A 20,321-nucleotide genomic window follows, 5' to 3' on the forward strand; every position below is an offset into this window, starting at 1 on the left:
TGAAGTAAACGAATGAATGAGAAGGAAGGGAAGTAAGGAAGATAATAAGAATAATAAGAAGTTGATGATGATGGTTCAGGCAAAAGGTAAGTTGATCGTTATTTTTCACTTAAAGAATTTATTTTTTTTTCTTTCTCTGCCTTTTTGGAAGTGACGATAAAATGCAATAACAACATCTTCCTGTATCTTCTTCTCTATTTTTAATACTTAAACACTTATGTCTGGAATTCCTCATCTAAATTAAATGATCGTATAGGCATAGTTCTTCGGCAATCAACCCCCATTTCCATATGCATTTGACTCATCTCTCTCGCTTAATTCTATTAGATTAAATTTGTTTAAAAACTATTTTTAGAGAATATATGGAAGTGAAGAAGAAGATAGAAAAAAAGCCGGGCGACAACAAAAATTTACGATGAATTTTCTCATTTACTGGTCGATGACTAACGAAATATTCCCTTTTTAAAAACAAAAGTCGACACTTATGCCTTTTAAATTGTGAATAATTAATGTTGAGGATAGGGAATAAGAGATAGGAAGTGATTGATTGATGATGGATGAAATTTCAATTTAAAGCGCATTTCTGGTGAATTTGTGGATTTATTTTAGGAGTTCTGTAGAATTAATTTGGTTTGGTTTCTAAATAAATTTTCGGTTTTAATGCTTATTTAGTTTTTGGGTTTATGGTTGATTTCTAGGTATAGATTCAGATGTAGTTCAACAGAAGATTTGGTAACTGAGTGACTGTCTTATTAGCAACTGAGAGGTTCTAGTAGAGCGAGAAGTCGACTCGAATTTTGGAAGGAAAAGTAGACTCGAGTCGACTTCGAGTTCTGGATTCTAGACTCAAGTTCCAGATCTCACTTAGATGCCATCAATCGTCCATAGAACTAGACATTCATCTAATCAAATGAAAATCTGTATAATTGACATTAAAAGGCTTATTTCAGTTAAACCTTCCGGAAACTTTCCCAAAATAAAATCATTGAATTTCTAAAAGAATGATCATCAGACATTCAACTTTACAAATATGGGTGCAGCAAGATTAAACAAGATTTGGTCGATTTTACCATTTTGACAGTATTGTATCTAGAGCAAAATCTTAAAAGCATGCTCTATGTCTGTTAGGGGATCTCATGAAATTGTCTAACTGGGTTTTGAACTAATACATCACTTTAAAGACATTTCAGTTCCAAAACATTAAGGCAATGGTATCACAGGGTGCACTATGTTACCTAGCTTATGATTTAACGAAAATAAGTATATATTTTATGAGTAATTCCTTAATAAATCAAAAGAAATTAGAGCATTGTATGACAGCAAATCCCTAAAGTAAGTCTCAAGGTATCGTTTTTTCCAAAGTAGACCTAAATATGGATTAATTCACTTAAGTCAACTTGACATCATATAACATTCAGATCAAATATTGTGTAACATACACAAGTCAATGAATATAGATAAAGAAATTTAGGAAATGAACTAGTTACCCTACCCATAAACCTGCTATATAACATCGATCACTCATAAAACACCAAAACAAAAATTTACTTTTCTATAATATTTAAACAAATAGCGATCACATAAAGTTTATGATCATGCAACAACATAAAGCAACATAATTTTCCGAATATATTTATTCAGCCGTTAAATCAACAAGGTAAGGTAGAAAAAAAGTTTGAAAATTAAAATTTCTAAAAGTAAACAGAAGAAAATTTATTAATTGTGTTGACAAATGGACAAACTGATTTATAGCTCAAGTCAATTCCCATAAGGGGACTTAAATGCTAAACCAAAAAAAATAATAAATTAGACAAATAAAGAATCTCAAATGATATGTGAAATAACAGTGTGTGAAATATTGTTTCTTTTATTTTTCAACAATTGAATAAACTTGCTTCCATGAAATCGATATACCAGCAGAGCCATGATGTGAGAGAATCACCTACTATGTGCTGTTAAGTCAGTCAAATGTAAATATATTGCCTCTAGAGACACAATAAACTCTTTTCAATGTACCAACAACAAACAAAACATAACTGAAATCCAATAAGGTTCGCCCACTCAACATCAAAAATCCCCCTCATTGTCCCCGGTGTGCCTTATTTTCTCTGTGCTTTTTTAAAGTCAAGTAATGTAATAAGAAAATTAGTGTTTCATCTAAAATAAACGCAATATTTTCTCTTTTTATGGTCGATTCTTTTTAACGTCGTTTTTGGTTAAAGAAAAGATTCCTAATTTATCTATCTCCATACAGTTCTTTTTGGTGCTGATTCTTGGAGTGGAATGTTGGTATTGTCTGTCTTTTGACCATGTGTCTTCTCAACAGAGCATAACGTGATCGCTACCAACGGTACCTTTAAGTTTTCTTTTTAACGGAAACACGGGAAGTTGTCGTGATGGGACCATGCCGACACTGTGTGCCGGCGACCGGATGGTTTAGTTCAATATTTATGGCGAATATGTGGTTCGTTGGAATAATTGGTAAGCGGAACTCAGCTATAGAGAGGGTTATGCGCTATTTAAGGGAAGCCTTGGATCACAATTGATCTATACGGCCAGCGAAGTAAAAATGTAGTTCTTCGCGTAGAGCCGCCAGGGTTCTAATAACTTAAATATAAAGTTGATCATGACTAGTTAATCATGAATGAAAGCAAGTTTCTTAAGAATTCTAATGAAATTGAAAGCAGCTAGAGCTACCGACTCGGGAACTAACTTGTTTCTTTAAGAATCTGACTATATCACCTCGAAAAGTGCTGTCTAACCTCTAATTAACAGCTACTTAACCCAGACATTCCCAAAAAAATGCGCCATCAACTCAAACATTCCCGATCCTCATCACTGACTTCCCCCTTGTTGCTTAACTTTAAAGAAATCTCTTTTATATGCTTCCCGAAGCATTAATGTACATACATATCGCGTCTTTTATGTTCAAACCTTTTTAAGTGTCTTGAACGCAATGTAAAGAAAAGAAAGAAAATTGTTTCAAAAAAAAAAGTCAGAGATTTCTTTACAAGATTAAGAATGGATTTCTGCTTTTGGTTGGTGAGAGGAGCGGATCGAGGAGAAGAGATAGATAATCTAAGTAGCAGTACATTAAGTTTTTTTTTGCAATTGAATGCATACGCCCCATTTTTCTCTCCTATAATTTTTCTATGCTTTGTTTCATGAAGTTCAAGAATTTCAATTAAAAAGTCTTGCTTTAAAATTCCGTTGAGCATCTGTTCATCTATGCCTTTTGTTGTTAATTCACACTTGCTCTCTTCATAGACAATGATTGATTGATGTGATTTAAGATAAAATAACTATTTTTTTGCAGCAGCAGCAGCTGAAGTCAGTGTTGTTACATAACTGTTAACTAGATTTGGGCATGATCTAACTTAGATTGGAACTAGGATTTACCATAATTGGATATAAGTTATATTATAATCGGCTATACTGAAGACGGAGTAGAGCATATCATAGCTAAGACTAGGCTATGTCAAAGTCAGAGCTAAGCTATACTAATTGATTGAATTAGCTGTAAACTAGTCAAAGCTTAGCTATATTTTGATCGGAACAAGACTATAACTGACTATAACTTAGTCGAACCTACTCCAAATCTTGGTCGAAATCAGACAATCTTAGCTAGAAATAGCTATTCTCTAAGTACAATCTATTCCATGTCCAAAACGTCAGCACTAGTTTAACACAGACTAATCAACACCTAGACACATTTAATTTAAGAATGTTCTTCATGTCTATGATCCAGATCATACCTTAACATACAACATAACAACACTGACATCAGTTCTTTTCTAGGAATTTTTTGTTTCTTAAAAATAAATTATACACTTACGGACTACAACAAGCTTTGCATCATACGATTCATCCTCAACTTTATTATTTATTATTATAAGACGTTGCTTTATTCGTGACGATCGTTCACTGACTATCTCCAATTCTCGATTTAATTCCGAAAATATTTCCTTCGATAATGCCAGTAATGATGCCAATTGTCGCATTGCATTACTTAGGGTTACATTTGTAATTTCTTCCAATTCATTATCCCTTAACGGTGCGGACGATCCTTGTGCATATTTCTTACTTGCAGCTGATCGTCTCGCTATGAATTTTGGTTCTATTTGCCGTTGAATAAATGGCATTTTTAAATAACAATTTTTAACACTTTTGATTCACTTTTAAGGCATTTATCACTATAAATTATCATCAAATTATTCTCATTTAAATGCACACTCAAGGCCGGAATTAACAACAAATTAATAATCGCACCACAGAAAAACAGATATTTATTTTTTATTCCTTTATTTTCTTCTCATATATATTTTATTTTTATTATTTTTTTTTTTTGTCAACACTCACATGTACACGACACGAAAGAATTCAGGCACGTCTGTACTCTCCCGAAACGATTCTTTGAATGAAATGAGCGAGTCATTGTAAGTAGAGAAATGTGTAATATTTTTGGTCTGTTGGAGAAGTGAGTATGCATGTCTCACCAATACATAGATATGGGGTGACTGGATGTTTGCCCAATGTAGTTGCTCAAAGCCGGTATCCTGCTGTTTTATTGGATATTTTTATGTTTTTAGGTAATTTTACAGAAGTTTTATTAAATTTTATGATCTAGAAGACTTGAACTTGTCCTTATATCTGTAAATTGACAGATTGACTTCTGGGTCTTATGTTTATTCAGTCTGGATGTTAATATTCATATTAGGAATGATTCTAAGCCTAGTTTAAGCTATATCACAAGCTTCTACCTGAGTTCCTCATCCACCAATCTCAATTCAATCAAAATTCCTCAATCCACATCCAGTAAACAACAATTTTGGGCAGATTTCGTTACCCATTCAAATTATCTGCATCTGTATTGGTTTGACCAGCAATTTCCTAGATCTTACAGCAGATGTCGCTTCCATCTTTATGAGTGCAGTGAAGCCTTTCAATTAATAATGAAAATACAATTTTTGGGGTGCATTTTTGGACAAAATATTGAATGACTTGTAAGAAAATCTGGAAAATTTCAAAGAAAATTGCAATTACAAAAAGGTGCAATATGATCCGGTCTTAAGGGATTCTTCCTTTTATTCATTTTTGGCTATTTAATTACGTCGTTGTATTAAATGAATCCTTGTTGATAAAAAAACATACACAATATGAATGGAAATGTTAATTTTAATGCAAATAATGAAAATTGTTGGTATGAACAGCATATGCAAATGTAATTGCTGAGAATTTGCTAATTAAACCTTTGTGCAAAACTATCTCCGACTCTTAAGAGAACAAAAAACTCAGTTTCTCTTCAGTACGGCTTGTAAACAATAACTTTTTGGACGATGAAATTTCATCCGGAAAATATTTTTAATATTTCTGACATAAAGAAGAGTGTTCTTAAATATGGATTAGTGGTACTTAACAGACCAATTCTTGTAGATAAAGAACTTGTTGAAGTATTGTGGAATCATTGTGAGTATATCCATTAATTTAATAATTTTTCTATTTCTGCGGCGAATTTGATACAATTTCACTTGGGATTAGCACAGAATCCAATATTTATGTGTTATGTATTAAACTGGATGTACTGTTTTGTCAATTGAGAGACAAAAGATACAGAAATTATTGGTTTTTCCGATGACAACACTAATTTATTGTTTATAACTAATTTCATAACAAATTCTTCGTTTATTGCACTAAGAATGCGCTTTTCTGCATTTCCTTTTATGCTGACAATATGTAATAAGATTCTTATATATCTCACGTGAGGTAGCTGCTGAAATGTGGCCGATTTTTCCATTTGTTTACTATGATTTCTTTTGTTTACTAAAAAATATTGAATTAAAATCAGTACTTTTCAAAAATTTCATGGCCGTTATTAATTTAAAAACATTTTAGCACTTAATCTTCAATGCCAAAAGTGCGTTTTAGTCAGCCACAATAGACCACAATCTAACTCATTCTTCTTCTTACCCACAGCATCAATTAATATTACCGTTGATGGAGGAGCCAATCGTTGGCGTTCTTGGCTCGTTGAAAATAAATTGGAAGGAAAGTTGAAGCCACCGTGTCTGATAACAGGGGACTTAGACTCTTGCCATGCAGATACTTTAAAATACTTCAATAAGACACAAGTTGTCAGCACGCCTGATCAAGATGCCACAGATTTCACAAAAGCACTTAAAGTCCTAGATTCCTTCGTCAATGACCTCGACTTGTCACATATCATCGTCATCTGCGAGACATCCGGACGATTTGACCAAATCATTGCCAATATCAATACACTGTTCGAAAATAATCAAAAACCTAAAGAAATTGCTCGTCCTGTTTACATTTTAACGTCCAATAGTGTCACATGGCTTATTCCTCCCACATCCATCAATTCCATGCATGAAATTCACATTCCTATTAATGTTAAGAAACAATGGTGCTCTCTTATTCCTATTGCCAATTCAGCTATCGTGACAACGACCGGATTAAAATGGAATTTAGATAACAATAAAATGGAATTTGGTGGAATTGTAAGCACAAGTAATAGGTACGATGAAAAATTGGATGTTGTCAAAATAGCTACTGACTCGCCGTTGATTTGGTCGATGGGAGTTGAGAATGAAGACTAATGCTGACTTAGGAATTGATAGAGTTACTCTTGAGCTTAATTTTTGGAATCTTGGATGATCATTGTGGTTCGATTTATAAAGAGGATCTTAATCTGTGGATGTTAGTGTAGCTGTTCATTATGATGAATTATGAGGATGTTCTTTCTTGATTGAGTATGCATTAGGTTAATCGTCCTAGGAAACAGCAGATATAACAAATTCTTAATGAGAATTATCAAAGATTAATCCAAGATTAAATACATACTTAGATTCCTATCAGAAACGAAAACTGGTGTTGGCAAAATCAAAATAATAATAGTGACGATGAATATAGTTGGAGTAGGTCAGGAAAGATTTCTCAAGTAGACTTAAATGTTGAATAGTAATGATATAAATTGTGAAAGATGAGTTTAATTAATGTGAAGAAAAGTGAACAGGAACTTGGACAACGTTTCCGCATCCGTTAAAGAAACTCAGGAATTTTTAAATTTTAAAGTTCAATTTTTGAACTTAGTTTTAAATTTGAAGTTCAAAGTTTCAACACGATTTGAATTTTTTTTGGCCGTTAATTTAGAATTCAGTTCGAATTTTTTGTGTCCGTTAAAATTTGAACTCAATTTGAATATTTTCGACCGTTAATTTAAAATTTCAAAGCCGTTAGACATTCAAACACGTGCTGAAATTTTGGAAAATTGTAAACCGTTGACTGTGCCGTTCGAAGCCCTACAAAATTCACATTTAGTCAAATTAAAACTCATATCATATATTTTTTGATCATATAATTTATATATTTTTATTATCATGAACTATTTTTTCGCTTTTTATAATTGGAAATTTATTAAAAAATAAAGATAATTGGATTAGATAGCAAAAAGAGAAAAAAATAAGAATCTCGACTAATAAAAAACAACTCGAGAGTGCAATTTTATTATGTTTTTTTTTTCCTCCTTGTTATTTCCGTTCATTTTTTAACTAGATTAGCACATTAAACATAAAAATAATTATTTATTAAGTCTGAAATTCACAAATTGTCTTGAAGAAATTGCAACAAATATGTTTCATAATGCTTTGATGATTCTAAACTGCGCAGGGAGTGACGTTCTTCGGGATATATCTGAAGTGTGTATGGCTGCAATTAAATAAAGACATTAATAAGAATCACATGTTCAATTTTCAAAATTTATACCTTATTTGCTCTTATCAAGTGTTTTATTAATTCTGATGTGTGATAAAAGTGAACATTCTCATCAATGAGACCATGAATAAGAAGTAGACGATTTGCTCTGTGGAAAGTAAATATTAAGTTTTTTGGCATTATAGTTTGTTTACCAAATTTAATAAGTAAATATAAACTTACTCGTCTGGGAATTTATGTACATAACTAAGCACCGAACCGGCAACGTAGCCATCATAATTGTTTTCGGGTAAATCCATATATCGTTCTGTATACCCTGTATCGTATAAGTCCTGTGGAACAGAAGGTTAATGATTGGCATTAGACTCAGTTTATTAAGTTTAAAATTGAATTTAATGATATAATTACCCATGAAGTCACAGGTGCGCCAGCTATGGCAACTTTAAATAAATCAGGATATTGCACTAAACCCATCAAGCTTAAGTATCCGCCGTATGACCAGCCTACAACAAACAAACCAATTATCAGCATAAATTTCCCATTAAAAAAAGATAATTTACCATGAATAGCAACACGATTCAAGTCAATGAAGCCCAATTGTTTAGAAAGTATCCGAAGTACTTCGACTTGATCGGCTAGTTCAACTGTGCCTAATCGTCGTCTTATGTGACTTTCAAACTGTAATTAAAAATAGAAAAAATTGAAATGTTAATCAATACTTAATTAATGAATCAATCAATCTACCTGAACGCCTCGATGACGTGAACCGCGTGAATCAATACAAATGACACAATAACCTTGAGATGCAAGCATATGCATTCTTAACTGTCTCATTCCCTTGAAACTATTTGAAACAGTTTGAACTTCCGGTCCACCGTAGACGTTCAATATTGTCGGATAAATCATGCCGGGCTTAAAATTATGTGGCTTAAAAACTAGTGCATAAATAGTCTCTCCTGATGATATTGTTGGATTACATATTATAGGCGTATATTCCGAATTATCGAAATTTCCAATTGTTAAATATCCTAAATTAATTAACTCTATTCCGTCTACACTATTTTTCTCACAATTATTTTGAACACGTAAAACTTCTGACGATGGTAACTGATTCGTATTTGAATGCGTTCGGACCATAACTGTGCAGTCCTGAAATGAGAAGAAATGGAGTTTAGATTAAAAAGTTGTTGGATTAAAATTAAATCCGTCGGATTAAAAATTAATCCTGTGATTAAATCGAAGCTGACTACGTACCTCGTTAAATTCAATAGAATTAGTGGATCCGGGTGTCGTAAGAAGTCTTTTCTTATCAGGTTGCAATAAACTAAAAACATAGAGGTGCTTTTCAAGTGGCGAATGTGCAAGTCCCATGAAATAAATTAAATTTCGCTTCTTATCAGCCCAAATATTCTTGCCGAGCACTTCCCATTCGCCCATTGTCAATTGAACTTTCTTAACTATACGAGCTTTTAAATTATTATCAGTAAAATGATCATCTTCGCCAAATGCTGAATGTGTCCGAATTCCATTTTGAACAGGTGTTTTAATATCTAATGACGATGTAATTAAATATAAATGTCTATATCCAGACTCTTCTGATGACCATATAAATTGAACGTAGTTATCACCAATATCTATAAAATAGAGAAGGTCATGGATGTTTATCCAATGATTTGAGCGTTCTGTATAAATGACTTGAATAGGTTTTTCAGGCTTATTCATAATACATTTCCATAAATGCTTATCATTTGAGCTGTCTGGTGACGATGGATTGCTGTTGTATGGTTCACAACAGAAATTCTCGATGGGTATGAGAATTAACTCGAGATATTGTTGTTGTCGATTTAATAATTGTACCCAAACGTAATTTGAGCACGGCGTCCATCCAACTCTAGCAATATATTCTAAATATGGAAATAAGAAATTAAGTGGAGTTTGTAATTCCTTAATGCTAACATCTGTGATTCTTAATGTCTCCGACAATCTAAATTCGACCATTTTTAAGGTACTTTTTGCATTGTCGCATCCAGCACGTGGAAATCGATATTCATCGCCTCCATAACAATTTGTGGTCGGAAAGGTAAATGTCTTTACATCACTTTCATCAACTTCCTCATAACAGATTCTGTAGATTCCATCATTCGATGATGTCTGCCACCAAAATCCTTGATATCGATTAAATTCCTCTTGCATTACATATGAAGGAACGCCAGCACTTATTGGATCATTCCTCTTGCCACTATGTGAGAATGTCAATCGTTGATCATGTCCACTAATTGAATGTGTCACATAAATATCATTACCGCATACGTATGCGACTAAATCTGAATTTGATGGACAAATTTTTGGGTCTATTGGTGACCATTGAGATTGTGATGTCCGAAGTTCTGTGGGAAATAATGCTTGTGTCTAAAATAACAATAAAAAATGACAAAGAAAGGTTGATGAGTAACCAGTTGTTATAAATGTATGTATATGTATGTGAAGTGCTTACATTGAAACCTGTATCTAGACACATATACAACGAGTTGCATGCTTGAAAGATTATTTTTCCACTTTTTTGATGAAATTCATATGAATTGATACCGAGTGCCGGCAATCGCTTCCTCTCAAGTAACAACTGTAGTTCTCGTGATGCTTTCATGGATGTCAAGTTTGTTCCAATGCTACCGTCCAAAACTGGCTTCCATTGAAGTCTATAAAAAATTCATACATAATATTAATAGATTGCAAAATTGAATAGACAATAATTCACTCGCTGTGCCTTGCCTGCCTGCGCTAACTTGTAAACATTTTTATGTGACCTCATTTTTAATCTTTTTTTTTTTTATGAATGCGAATTTTTACTTTTATTTCGATAATTTTCGACAGACCTAATTATGAAGGACTGACTTTCACTTTTCATTTTTTTTTTCGTGGCTTCATAATACTTACAGCTGTGGTTCGCTGGATGATGACGAATTTACATCAACATATAACAATGTATCATATTTTGACTGTGCACATAGAAAATAAATTCGTAGGCGTCCATCAGCTAACTCCCGAATTTGGATATTTGTTGGAATTGCACATGAAAGTGATGAAAATTTCTTTCTTATATCGTTTACAACTGTTTTTAATTCGTCCCATGACTTTTTATTACTAAAATTAATTATTTCCATCACTTGAGCGACAAACGTGTAGAAATTGCTTATAGTCGAGTTTATTTGTGTTGTTAAACTCACAGAATTGATATTGATGCTAAAAAAACTGATTGTTTGGAATATTAATATTAAGTTTTGAAGGCTTCTCAATAAATATTCATAAACTTCAAGTTTCTTTAACGAATTAAGTGAGATGTTGACTTCCGGGACTCGTGGCAATGTCGGCAGTGACGGAAGCGCTGGAAGTTGCGGTAATCCAGGTAAACTATCTGATAAAGATTTTAAATGATTTTTCACGTCAATATTAAAATCAAAATAATTAAAGTCAAATTCAATCTTTGGAACTTCTAGCAAATTTTTCCTGCAATGATATAAATGACTTTTAGCTTATTAATCACAGTACAGTACGTTTACTCACATTTTAATATCTCATTTTCTGAGGAATTACGACTTTTTTTGCACTCTAAATTTTTTTTCTTTCCTTTGCAATGATTTTGTAAATGAAATATCTGTGAAAAATTTTTCAAAATTTTTTAATCCGTTAATTTTCTCTAATCTATAAATAACAAAAATATCACAATAACAAGATTATCTGAATAAATTAATGAATATTCCGTATTATTGTTTTCTTTTTAATGAGTAAACATTCCCATTCAGACTGAATATCAGTCAAAAAATGAATTTTTCGTAAAGCAACAAAGTACGCGATAGTCATGGACTAATAATTTGAATATGTATGACATTACTGATCATGTGCGTCATATATTTCGTAAATGAACTCTATATTCCGTAAGAAACCTTTGGAATTTCCGTTATTGGATGTGATTGGGTATCACTTTTAATACTATTACAAACAATTAACATGCCAACATGGTATCGTGACCGCATCACAGTGTCACATTGTATCGTGATAGTATCACAGTGTGACATGGCATCATGATCGTATCAGTGTTACATGGTATAGTGATCATATCGCACTGTCACACACTATCGTGATCATATCGCATTGTCACACGGTATCGTGATCACATCACAGAGTCATGTTAGTATGTTGATCGTCACTTAGAATTAGAATTGCTTATTGGCGCTTCCGTAAAGTGTAAATTGTCCACCGTATATACTCTTTCAAACTAAAATAAAACGTTAAATTATAATTATTTACATCATTTTATTATTATTGTTAAACTTTAATTGGAACAGCTTTGACTGTTCACTTGCTCCTCACACAGGTCAAAGCCAAATTGACCAACGTATGAATTGATATACTTCACAAATATAAGTTTTACATATCCACAAAATTTCTAATCACAAAAAAATCTAAGGCCATCAAGCAAACCAGCTTATGCTCCAAAATATCTTTCAGCATAATGTATGAATTCAAAAAGTACTTCAATCATGATAAGATAAATGATAATTTTCTCTAAACGGACATGATGGATATCATTAAGATTTGATGTCACTAAATCAGCAAGTTCTACACAGTGATTTAGCTTTTCATTCATAACTCTGGTTCTTTTGGAAATGTTGAAATGGTTGTACGTCTGTGAATACAAATTCTCAAGCTGCTCTCGGTCCCAATAGAAATCTGGCGTATCCAACAAGTCTGAACTTAAATTAATTAAATGCCGAAGTGCAAATAATTCACCAGTTTTTCTGAGCATTTCAGCGTGTGTGATTCTGATCTTTTTGCCTTGTTTCAAGTCTTCAGTTATGTATGCCATTGAGTCTATGTATCTGTCAAGTGTCGCTTCCCAGATACCTAATTTGACAGATAATGACAATGCATTTGAGTACGTATATTTTTCGAGGGAATTGTTATCTTCTGTCCTTGATACATAAAAGTTTCCATTCTTTAGTACTGCTGGCTGGTTCTCATTTGCATAATTGTAATACATGATTTCCATCTCATCTAATGCAATATTCTCATCGTAGCTATCCTGAAATGAATAATTTGTTACTGCTGTAGCTATTAAGCCACTAGATGTTACTTACTTGTTCGTAATTTTTAATAAATGCTAGAATGTTTGAGCTTTCCATGTCAGAGAAGTTCCACATGACGACAGTTCCTTCACGGAAGAAGAATATTTCTCTAGGTTCCTTTCCGACTTGATATTTAGCTGTAGCATACAAAACATCCGGCTCATTTATAGCTGAATCATCGGAATTGAAGAATCGTTGTGGCTCATATAAATCCTGTGTTTTGAGCGCAATCAATAATTTCTCTAGGTCATACTCTTCGGCAGTGGCAAATGCTGTGATATTAAAATATCCACTTTCAGATAATCGATCATGATGTTCACTTCGACGTTTACGGAATCCAATTCTTTTCTTTGGAGTTGATAATGCTTCATGGGATATTCCTTTAACTAACTGAGTTGATGACACTGACTTTGGCAATATATTTTGATACTTTTTCATAAACTCTGATGATGAATTACGATAATTCGGTCTAAATTTCAGCATATCTTTTTGAATCAGATTTTGTGGCGTTCTCACGACTGACATTCGTTTATATCCAGCATTCTTGATTGGATTTGTTGCTTGATTAATGTATCCACTAAGCAGAGACAGTCGTCTCCTTACAAAGTTATTCATACTTAAATTAATTTGTTTCTTTCGGTTTCGGTAAGCACGTTATGTTTTGGTTCGGTATTGAGAGGTTCTAGTACATCAATTTTATAATAATTTTTATAGTCTGTTTGTCACTGTTTTTTTAATATGATTCTTCCTGCTTTTCTGGCTCATCTTATAATTATAGTTTATTATTATATAATAAAAAGTGGTGGCTTTCATTTCCTCATGAGAATTAATAGCTTAATATTGAGTATGACTCGAATGGACTTTCAATAAAAATCTAGTCTTTTTATGCTTAAAGGGCCAAAATTCTAGTAAAAAATATAAAATCAAAAATAATCTCTAATCTCCAAAATTTCAGGCTGTACTACTGATTAATAATCCTTGGAACACCTTAGTAGATAAGGAAGTGGAGCAATAGAATTGACTAGTTCTGGTTTTGAAACCGTTACTCATAAAATTTGAATTTTACAAAAGCCGTTATTTTAAGAGCTTAAATCCTACAAAAACCGTTAATTTTGAAATATGAATTTTACAAAAACCGTTGTTTTGACATTTTATTTTTAATTGAACTTTAATCACTAAAAACAGTCAACCTTTTAATATTCGATCGTGCCACAACAATCAATTAATTCCATTAATTGCTTTTCTATAATTCAAAACAACTAAAATACCGTAAATGGCAAATTTCATTTTTTGTCCTAAAATGGGCCATCTATTTAATCACTAGATAAGTACACAAGGAAGCTTCTTTATCAAAAAAGCTTGCACAAATCATGGATCAAAATTCCACGCTTGCACGAATCATGGATCAAAATTCCACCCAAATCAGGCTACCAATAAGATTTAGGACACTTCAAAACCGAATTTCGATAAGATAAGTTGAAAGTCAATGACTCATAACATTATTAGCACTTTACAATCTATTTTTTTAAGTGATAAGGTATGAAAATAATAAATATTAGTCATGCGGTCAATTTTAATAAACAAACACAGAACTTCATTGTTTGCACTTTTAATTTCCTATTATGAGAACTGATTGTAGATTATGTCACTGTCAAGGCACTAGTATCATGATTTCAAACTTTTTTACACATATTTTTAATTTTATTAAAATTTTACTAATTAACGGAATTTTCAGATTTGAATTTTTATGAACTAAACTGAGATGAAATGATTTACTGAACGGCTTTGTGCAATTTTCTTCATTTCAGTTTATTTTGAACATTTTCAATGTTTACTCACATGATATTTTGATTTTGCCTTCAATAACAAAACATACAGCTTATTCAGTGTACTTGTAATTTACTATTAAAACAGCAAGTCTAATAAGAATCTCAAAAGTTGCAAAAATCCCGCGCAAAAGTTAAACAACAATAACGGTCAAAATGAATTTAAAAACCAAGTAACTTCTGCACACAACAAGTTTCCCATGTTGCTTTGATGTGTTGTAGCATGTAACAAGCAACATTGATTATTTTGAAAAATAAAAATAGATCATTTGAATGTTAATTTATTATAATTAAAGAATGTCGAAGACACAGATAAGTTTAGAGAATTTTTTCATATTTAACTCAACATTTGGGCCAAATGAAGGCGAGGTAAGATGACATAAAATTTAACAAACATCCAGAAGCTTAATTAAATCAAAAAATTTGTAGGAGGAAAATAAAATTTTACTATTTCATCCGGAAATCGAGAAGAACGAGAAATTAAAGAATATAGGATATATTGAGGCATTAGTAAAGTTCACTGGATCATTTACACTAGAGCCGACATCAAATCGAGATGTAATGACAATGAAAACAAAAAAGTTTACAAAATTCTTTTTTGAGCCTGAAAAAGACTTCTGGATTGTAATGACTGTAAAAAATCCGAAAGAACAAAAGACTAAAGATAACAGAGAGTACACAGAATATTATACAGATGATGTACATACGGATGTATTTTCGAAGATACTTCAACGATGTTATCTCAATTTTCGTTTGTTTTGTAATACGTTTGAGCATAACATGATTGGAACTGATCATGAATCTAAAGTTGATCATTTAAGGATGAAGCTTGACAATTTCTATATGAAATATTTAGTGACATTGAATCTAAAGAATTGTGACATTCTTGACCTGATCCAGTGCATTCAGTATAAGGCTGTTAGTCATCTGATATTCTTCAAAATAGTCAATCTTATCAATATGCTTATATCCATTAAAAACCTGAAGATTAAGAAGTGTATTTTCCTCTACAATCAAGAAGTTGTATATAGTTCAATTAGCCCAGACGACTTATTTATTATCAATGAATACATGATGGAATCACTATTTCCAAAATACTTTCGATTGAAGAGCAATCAAGGACTGGACAGTGACCGAAGTGTAGGCGGATTTGTGACTGAAAATGAAACTGAAACACCACAAAATGCTCCAAAAGTGTATCTTTATGGCGATGGCAAGGGTAGATTTGAGTGCGAGACGTTCCGGATGGCCATATACAATATTATGGATATATCTTTAGTTATGCTCGTTGAAGGTATGTTAATTATCATGAGATTTGTGTGCAATTTAGGTCAATGATTGAATTAACTCCATTGGATTAAATTAAATCGTACGATTTAATTAATTCTACGGATTAAAATTTGGCTTAAAACTTTCACAAACTTTAATTATCACCGCTCTAATTAATTTCTTTTTACCTACTATTACTGTACTTTCTTTTCATTTATTTTTAGATGACGACGATGCTCTAAATGACGAGTTCTGCAACGAAATTAAATACTCAATTGGTCCACAACTAGGGCTGATTTCGAAGGAAATTTCAGATGGCATTACTCAGATCCAGCAGAATCTAACAAAGAGTCAAATTGAGGACAGTATTCAAAAGAACTTTATCTATTGTAATCATCGAAATTATCGCTTTCATGCCTGCTTTAATGAAAATAGCAATGAGAATACTTTAAGTAATCGTGAAGGAAAGAAAAGTTCTCACTTGTCATTGTCGATAATGAACCTGCTGAGTGATCTTTATAGTAAGGAATTGACTGAAGAGCTAATAGACAGTGAGCGTGAGACAATCATTAAGACATTTAATGATTATTGGATTGTAAAAAAATATTTTAATTATCGTTCCTTGTATTTAATTATTCATAAGAACTCGACGCTGATTGATGTAGCTGAAGAGTCATCGAGGCTGCTATCAGAAATTGTTAAAAATGTGTATTTTACTAATTAAACGTGAATTAAACAATAAAAACTTTCATATAATAAGCAAAATTTTGCTAACGGTTTTTTAAATTTTGAATTATTCCTGACCATTCACAATTTTTTTCTCATCAAAAATTATTGTGAATTTTAGAAAATTATTTAATTAAATTGTAAGGAAATTTCTGAGGGCTTTAAAACCTATCATTATCAATTCATACGCTTTAGATTTATCGTATTTTTGTAATAGTCAATTAATTAGCATTGCGAAAAAACATTTTTGACAAATTTTCTTTATTTGCAGAAATTTTCACATAACCTAAATTCATTAATTCGTGAAAAAGGTAGAATAAAGGAAGCAAGACATGCCATCCGATTCCAAAAAACGTGAACAACAACGTAAAAAGGATGCTAGAAATAAGAAAGTTGATACTGCAAAAAAGGATGAGAAGCAAGCTAATGGAAATGGAGTTAAAGTAGAACTTACACAAGAGGAACTTCTTTGTCAACAATTAGAGGAAGAAGCTAGATTGTCAGCAAATGCACGTTCAGCAACAGGAAATCAAGCAAATCATCGGTTGTCGCGAGATGTTAAAATAGAAAACTTTTCAATTACCTTTTATGGCCACGAAATTCTGCTAGACACGAATCTTGAGTTGAATTGTGGTCGACGTTATGGCTTGTTGGGTAGCAATGGATGTGGAAAGAGTACTATGTTGAATGTTTTAGGAGCTCGTGAAGTGCCTATTCAAGATTTTATTGATATTTTCTTGTTGTCGCGTGAAGTTGCTGCTAGTTCCAAAACAGCTTTGGAAATGGTCATGGAAGTTGATCAGGAACGTATTGCATTGGAAAAATTGGCTGAGGAACTTAGTTTAAATGATGACGAGGAATCTCAGGAACAGTTGATGGGTAAGTTATTTTAATATTTGTTTATGTGTCATTTATAAAGATTTAATCTCTATTCAGACATTTACGATCGTTTGGATGACATGCAATCTGACTTGGCTGAGGTACGAGCATCTCGTATTCTCTATGGTTTAGGATTCGATAAGGCAATGCAACAAAAAGCTGTTAAAGACTTTTCTGGAGGTTGGCGTATGAGAATCGCATTAGCTAGAGCTCTCTATGTTAAGCCTCATTTACTGCTTTTGGATGATCCAACTAATCAGTAAGTTTGTCTATTCTGCATTTTATTTTATGCCATTTCATCATGTTTTCATTACAGTCTTGACTTGGACGCTTGTGTATGGTTGGAAGAGGAACTTAAGAATTACAAAAGAATTTTAGTGCTCGTTTCCCATTCTCAAGATTTCTTGAATGGTGTTTGTACAAAGTAAGTTGACTATTTACAAATATCAACTTCATGTTTATTAATTATATGTCATTTCCAGCATTATTCACATGACAAAGAAGCGTTTACAATACTACACTGGTAATTACGATTCATTTGTTAAAACTAGACTGGAACTTCTTACAAATCAAATGAAGCAATACAATTGGGAACAGGATCAAATTGCACATATGAAGCAGTATATTGCGCGGTTCGGTAAAGGTTCGAATGCTAAACAAGCACAATCTAAGGAAAAAGTTTTAGCAAAGATGGTTGCATCAGGATTGACTGAGCGGGCTGTAGACGAAAAAATACTCAACTTTTATTTCCCATCATGTCAAAAGCTTCCACCTCCAATTATTATGTAAGATATTTTTAATATTGATTATTTTTTTGCGCAATATTCTTATTAAGGCATTCAATTGCAGGGTGCAAAATGTTGCATTTCGATACAATGACAAGACACCATACATCTACAAGGATTTAGAATTCGGTATTGATCTAGAAACACGTTTAGCGTTGGTAGGTCCAAATGGTGCTGGAAAATCAACATTATTGAAACTTTTATGCCAAGAAATTGTTCCAACATCTGGTATGATTAGATGCAATGCTCATTTAAAGATTGCTAAGTAAGTTAGACTATAATCCCGTCCTTAATATATTCCTAACGGCTCTTAATATTCTAGATACAACCAGCATCTTCATGAATTACTTGATATGGAAGTAAGTCCTTTAGATTATATGTTAAAGAGTTTCCCAGAAGTTAAAGAACGAGAAGAAATGAGAAAAATTATCGGACGTTATGGACTATCGGGAAGACAACAAGTCTGTCCAATTAGGCAGCTTTCAGACGGTCAACGATGCCGTTTAGTATTTGCATATTTAGCTTTCCAATCACCACATTTACTGTTATTTGACGAACCTTCCAACGGTTTAGATATGGAAACTATTGATGCTCTAGCTGAAGCTATTAATGAATTTGAGGGTGGAATGGTTTTAGTTTCTCACGATTTCCGTCTTATTAACCAGGTATGAACACTTAACGACTTTTTGATATTTGAAATTTAACGGTTAACAAAAATTTGAATTAAAAACTGTTGTATGGTTTTGTGATTTGAATTTTTAAAATCCGTTAAGTTTTCAAATTTAATGATATTGAATTTCAAATAAATAAACTAAAAATCATCAACAGGTGGTCAATGAAATTTGGATATGCGAGAAGCAAACAGTTACAAAATGGAACGGATCAATTATGGACTATAAAGAACATTTAAAGAAGAATATGTCAAAAGAAGCTCGATAAATTTATAAAATGGATGAACTTTGTTAAATTCTGCTCTGAAATATAATTTTTTTCATACTTTCCCTTAAAAAGCTGATTTTTGTTTTGAATGTAAGATGTCACATATAAAGATCTAATAGCTGAAATATCATAGAAATAGCCAATGCACCACTAAATGAACTACTTCTTATATAAATTATAGCATAAAAGTCTTATGTTCAAGAGAAAAAAACAACAATTATCTTTAACATTACAAAACTTCACATTCAACCGCATAAATGTGATGAAAAAATATTTTTAAGTAAATAACGAATACAGCATTACATTAATTTAAAAATATGTAATTAATATATCTAAAGTTATTTAAATTATATTTTTAATTTTTCTGTCACATTTTTTTTTCTAAAGAATTTTTTTTATTATGAACATCAAGTAATATTTAGCCCAAAAGAATTTCCTTACATCCTTTACTAATTGTAACTAATTCCAGTTAAAATCTGAAATAAAGAAAATTTATGTTTCTTTTATTGCAGATTGCAAATTTTGTTTGTTTTATTACTTGAACGTGATTTTCAGGAATAGCAAATTGAATGAGATTCTGAAGCTTGGACTTTAATACCGTTAATTTGAAAATTCAAATAGAGCAGCTTGAAGTCAAATAAAAATTTGAATTTTTGAAAACCGTTAAATTTTGAATTTTTTGAAAACCGTTAAACATTTGAATTTTTGAAAGGCGTTAAAATTTCGAATTTTTTAAAACCGTTAAAAATTTAAATTTTTTGAAAAGTTGAAATTGGAGAACTGTATCACTCAACATAAATTCGAACCATTTTATTATAGCTCAATAATTATTTCAAACAATTCAAAGCTTTTCAAAAGCAACAAATTAAAGCTTTTCATCTCTGAAGCTTTCTTACCCTTTCACAAAGCAATTAAAGAGCTTCGAATTTTTAATTTCCAATCAAAATTTCTCAGAGTGACAAAAAGAGACAATTTAAATTTCTCATAAATCCACGATGATAGCTTCATATCACAGCGGATTACGCTCATCAAAAAAATGAAAAGAA

At 31.9% G+C, this 20,321-nt stretch overlaps 6 protein-coding genes across 8 annotated transcripts in view; 3 read left to right on the forward strand and 3 right to left on the reverse strand.

The window, feature by feature from the left end:
• The window catches only part of gukh (NHS actin remodeling regulator GUK-holder), a 58,438-nt gene extending 54,012 nt beyond the window's left edge, over positions 1–4,426 (reverse strand). Inside the window, exon 1 of the mRNA XM_070634852.1 lies at positions 3,836–4,426. Coding sequence (XP_070490953.1) covers positions 3,836–4,142 — 307 coding nt within the window. The 5' untranslated portion in view covers positions 4,143–4,426. The remainder of the gene's footprint in view (positions 1–3,835) is intronic.
• Positions 4,427–4,933: 507 nt separating this feature from the next.
• LOC139085935 (thiamine pyrophosphokinase 1-like) lies at positions 4,934–7,510 on the forward strand. 2 transcript variants are annotated; one of them, XM_070634155.1, is made up of 2 exons: positions 4,934–5,003; positions 5,974–7,510. In XM_070634155.1, the coding sequence occupies exons 1-2, from the start codon at positions 4,997–4,999 to the stop codon at positions 6,612–6,614; spliced, it is 648 nt and encodes a 215-aa protein (XP_070490256.1). In that variant the 5' UTR covers positions 4,934–4,996; the 3' UTR covers positions 6,615–7,510. The 2 variants fall into 2 exon arrangements, with proteins under 2 accessions (XP_070490256.1, XP_070490255.1); XM_070634154.1 differs by having other exon boundaries at positions 4,940–5,466.
• On the reverse strand, positions 7,358–11,393 carry LOC139085931 (dipeptidyl peptidase 9). The gene is made up of 10 exons (XM_070634151.1): positions 11,290–11,393; positions 10,663–11,232; positions 10,223–10,424; positions 8,983–10,137; positions 8,473–8,877; positions 8,289–8,406; positions 8,137–8,231; positions 7,951–8,060; positions 7,780–7,876; positions 7,358–7,722 (listed from the first exon to the last, which is right to left on the reverse strand). Coding segments are annotated over exons 1-10 (2,862 nt in total). The 5' UTR covers positions 11,292–11,393; the 3' UTR covers positions 7,358–7,614.
• Positions 11,394–12,019: 626 nt separating this feature from the next.
• LOC139085933 (required for meiotic nuclear division protein 1 homolog) lies at positions 12,020–14,721 on the reverse strand. Its single transcript, XM_070634153.1, has 2 exons — positions 12,864–14,721; positions 12,020–12,808 (listed from the first exon to the last, which is right to left on the reverse strand). Exons 1-2 carry the CDS (start codon positions 13,464–13,466, stop codon positions 12,212–12,214), a joined length of 1,200 nt encoding a protein of 399 aa, XP_070490254.1. The 5' UTR covers positions 13,467–14,721; the 3' UTR covers positions 12,020–12,211.
• Positions 14,683–16,701, forward strand: Ccz1 (vacuolar fusion protein CCZ1). The gene is made up of 3 exons (XM_070634152.1): positions 14,683–15,046; positions 15,107–15,971; positions 16,171–16,701. The coding sequence occupies exons 1-3, from the start codon at positions 14,975–14,977 to the stop codon at positions 16,668–16,670; spliced, it is 1,437 nt and encodes a 478-aa protein (XP_070490253.1). The 5' UTR covers positions 14,683–14,974; the 3' UTR covers positions 16,671–16,701.
• A 58-nt stretch (positions 16,702–16,759) lies between these two features.
• LOC139085941 (ATP-binding cassette sub-family F member 2) lies at positions 16,760–19,795 on the forward strand. Of its 2 annotated transcripts, none has more exons than XM_070634164.1 (8): positions 16,760–16,882; positions 16,944–17,551; positions 17,609–17,810; positions 17,868–17,975; positions 18,034–18,336; positions 18,401–18,601; positions 18,659–19,001; positions 19,165–19,795. In XM_070634164.1, exons 2-8 carry the CDS (start codon positions 17,005–17,007, stop codon positions 19,273–19,275), a joined length of 1,815 nt encoding a protein of 604 aa, XP_070490265.1. In that variant the 5' UTR covers positions 16,760–16,882; positions 16,944–17,004; the 3' UTR covers positions 19,276–19,795. The 2 variants fall into 2 exon arrangements, with proteins under 2 accessions (XP_070490265.1, XP_070490266.1); XM_070634165.1 differs by having other exon boundaries at positions 16,795–16,812.
• Positions 19,796–20,321: the final 526 nt, after the last annotated feature.

The sequence above is a fragment of the Chironomus tepperi genome, unplaced genomic scaffold (genome assembly GCF_022539635.2).
Source record: "Chironomus tepperi strain 1889 unplaced genomic scaffold, CSIRO-AGI_Ctep_v1 contig_85, whole genome shotgun sequence".
NCBI lineage: Eukaryota > Metazoa > Arthropoda > Insecta > Diptera > Chironomidae > Chironomus > Chironomus tepperi.

Bases quoted from the DNA above. Each gene is read 5' to 3' on its own strand.
- LOC139085935 (XM_070634154.1), top strand. From the start codon at position 5,337: ATGAAATTTCATCCGGAAAATATTTTTAATATTTCTGACATAAAGAAG. The intron at 5,467-5,973 runs GTGAGTATATCC...TCTTACCCACAG, and splicing joins TGAAGTATTGTGGAATCATT to CATCAATTAATATTACCGTT.
- LOC139085941 (XM_070634164.1), top strand. From the start codon at position 17,005: ATGCCATCCGATTCCAAAAAACGTGAACAACAACGTAAAAAGGATGCT. The intron at 17,552-17,608 runs GTAAGTTATTTT...ATCTCTATTCAG, and splicing joins ATCTCAGGAACAGTTGATGG to ACATTTACGATCGTTTGGAT. The intron at 19,002-19,164 runs GTATGAACACTT...AATCATCAACAG, and splicing joins ATTTCCGTCTTATTAACCAG to GTGGTCAATGAAATTTGGAT.
- Ccz1 (XM_070634152.1), top strand. From the start codon at position 14,975: ATGTCGAAGACACAGATAAGTTTAGAGAATTTTTTCATATTTAACTCA. The intron at 15,047-15,106 runs GTAAGATGACAT...AAAAATTTGTAG, and splicing joins TTGGGCCAAATGAAGGCGAG to GAGGAAAATAAAATTTTACT. The intron at 15,972-16,170 runs GTATGTTAATTA...ATTTATTTTTAG, and splicing joins TTTAGTTATGCTCGTTGAAG to ATGACGACGATGCTCTAAAT.
- LOC139085931 (XM_070634151.1), bottom strand. The intron at 10,138-10,222 runs GTAAGCACTTCA...TTGTTATTTTAG, and splicing joins GTCTAGATACAGGTTTCAAT to ACACAAGCATTATTTCCCAC. The intron at 7,877-7,950 runs GTAAGTTTATAT...TACTTTCCACAG, and splicing joins GTACATAAATTCCCAGACGA to AGCAAATCGTCTACTTCTTA.
- LOC139085933 (XM_070634153.1), bottom strand. From the start codon at position 13,466: ATGAATAACTTTGTAAGGAGACGACTGTCTCTGCTTAGTGGATACATT. The intron at 12,809-12,863 runs GTAAGTAACATC...TATTCATTTCAG, and splicing joins TTATTAAAAATTACGAACAA to GATAGCTACGATGAGAATAT.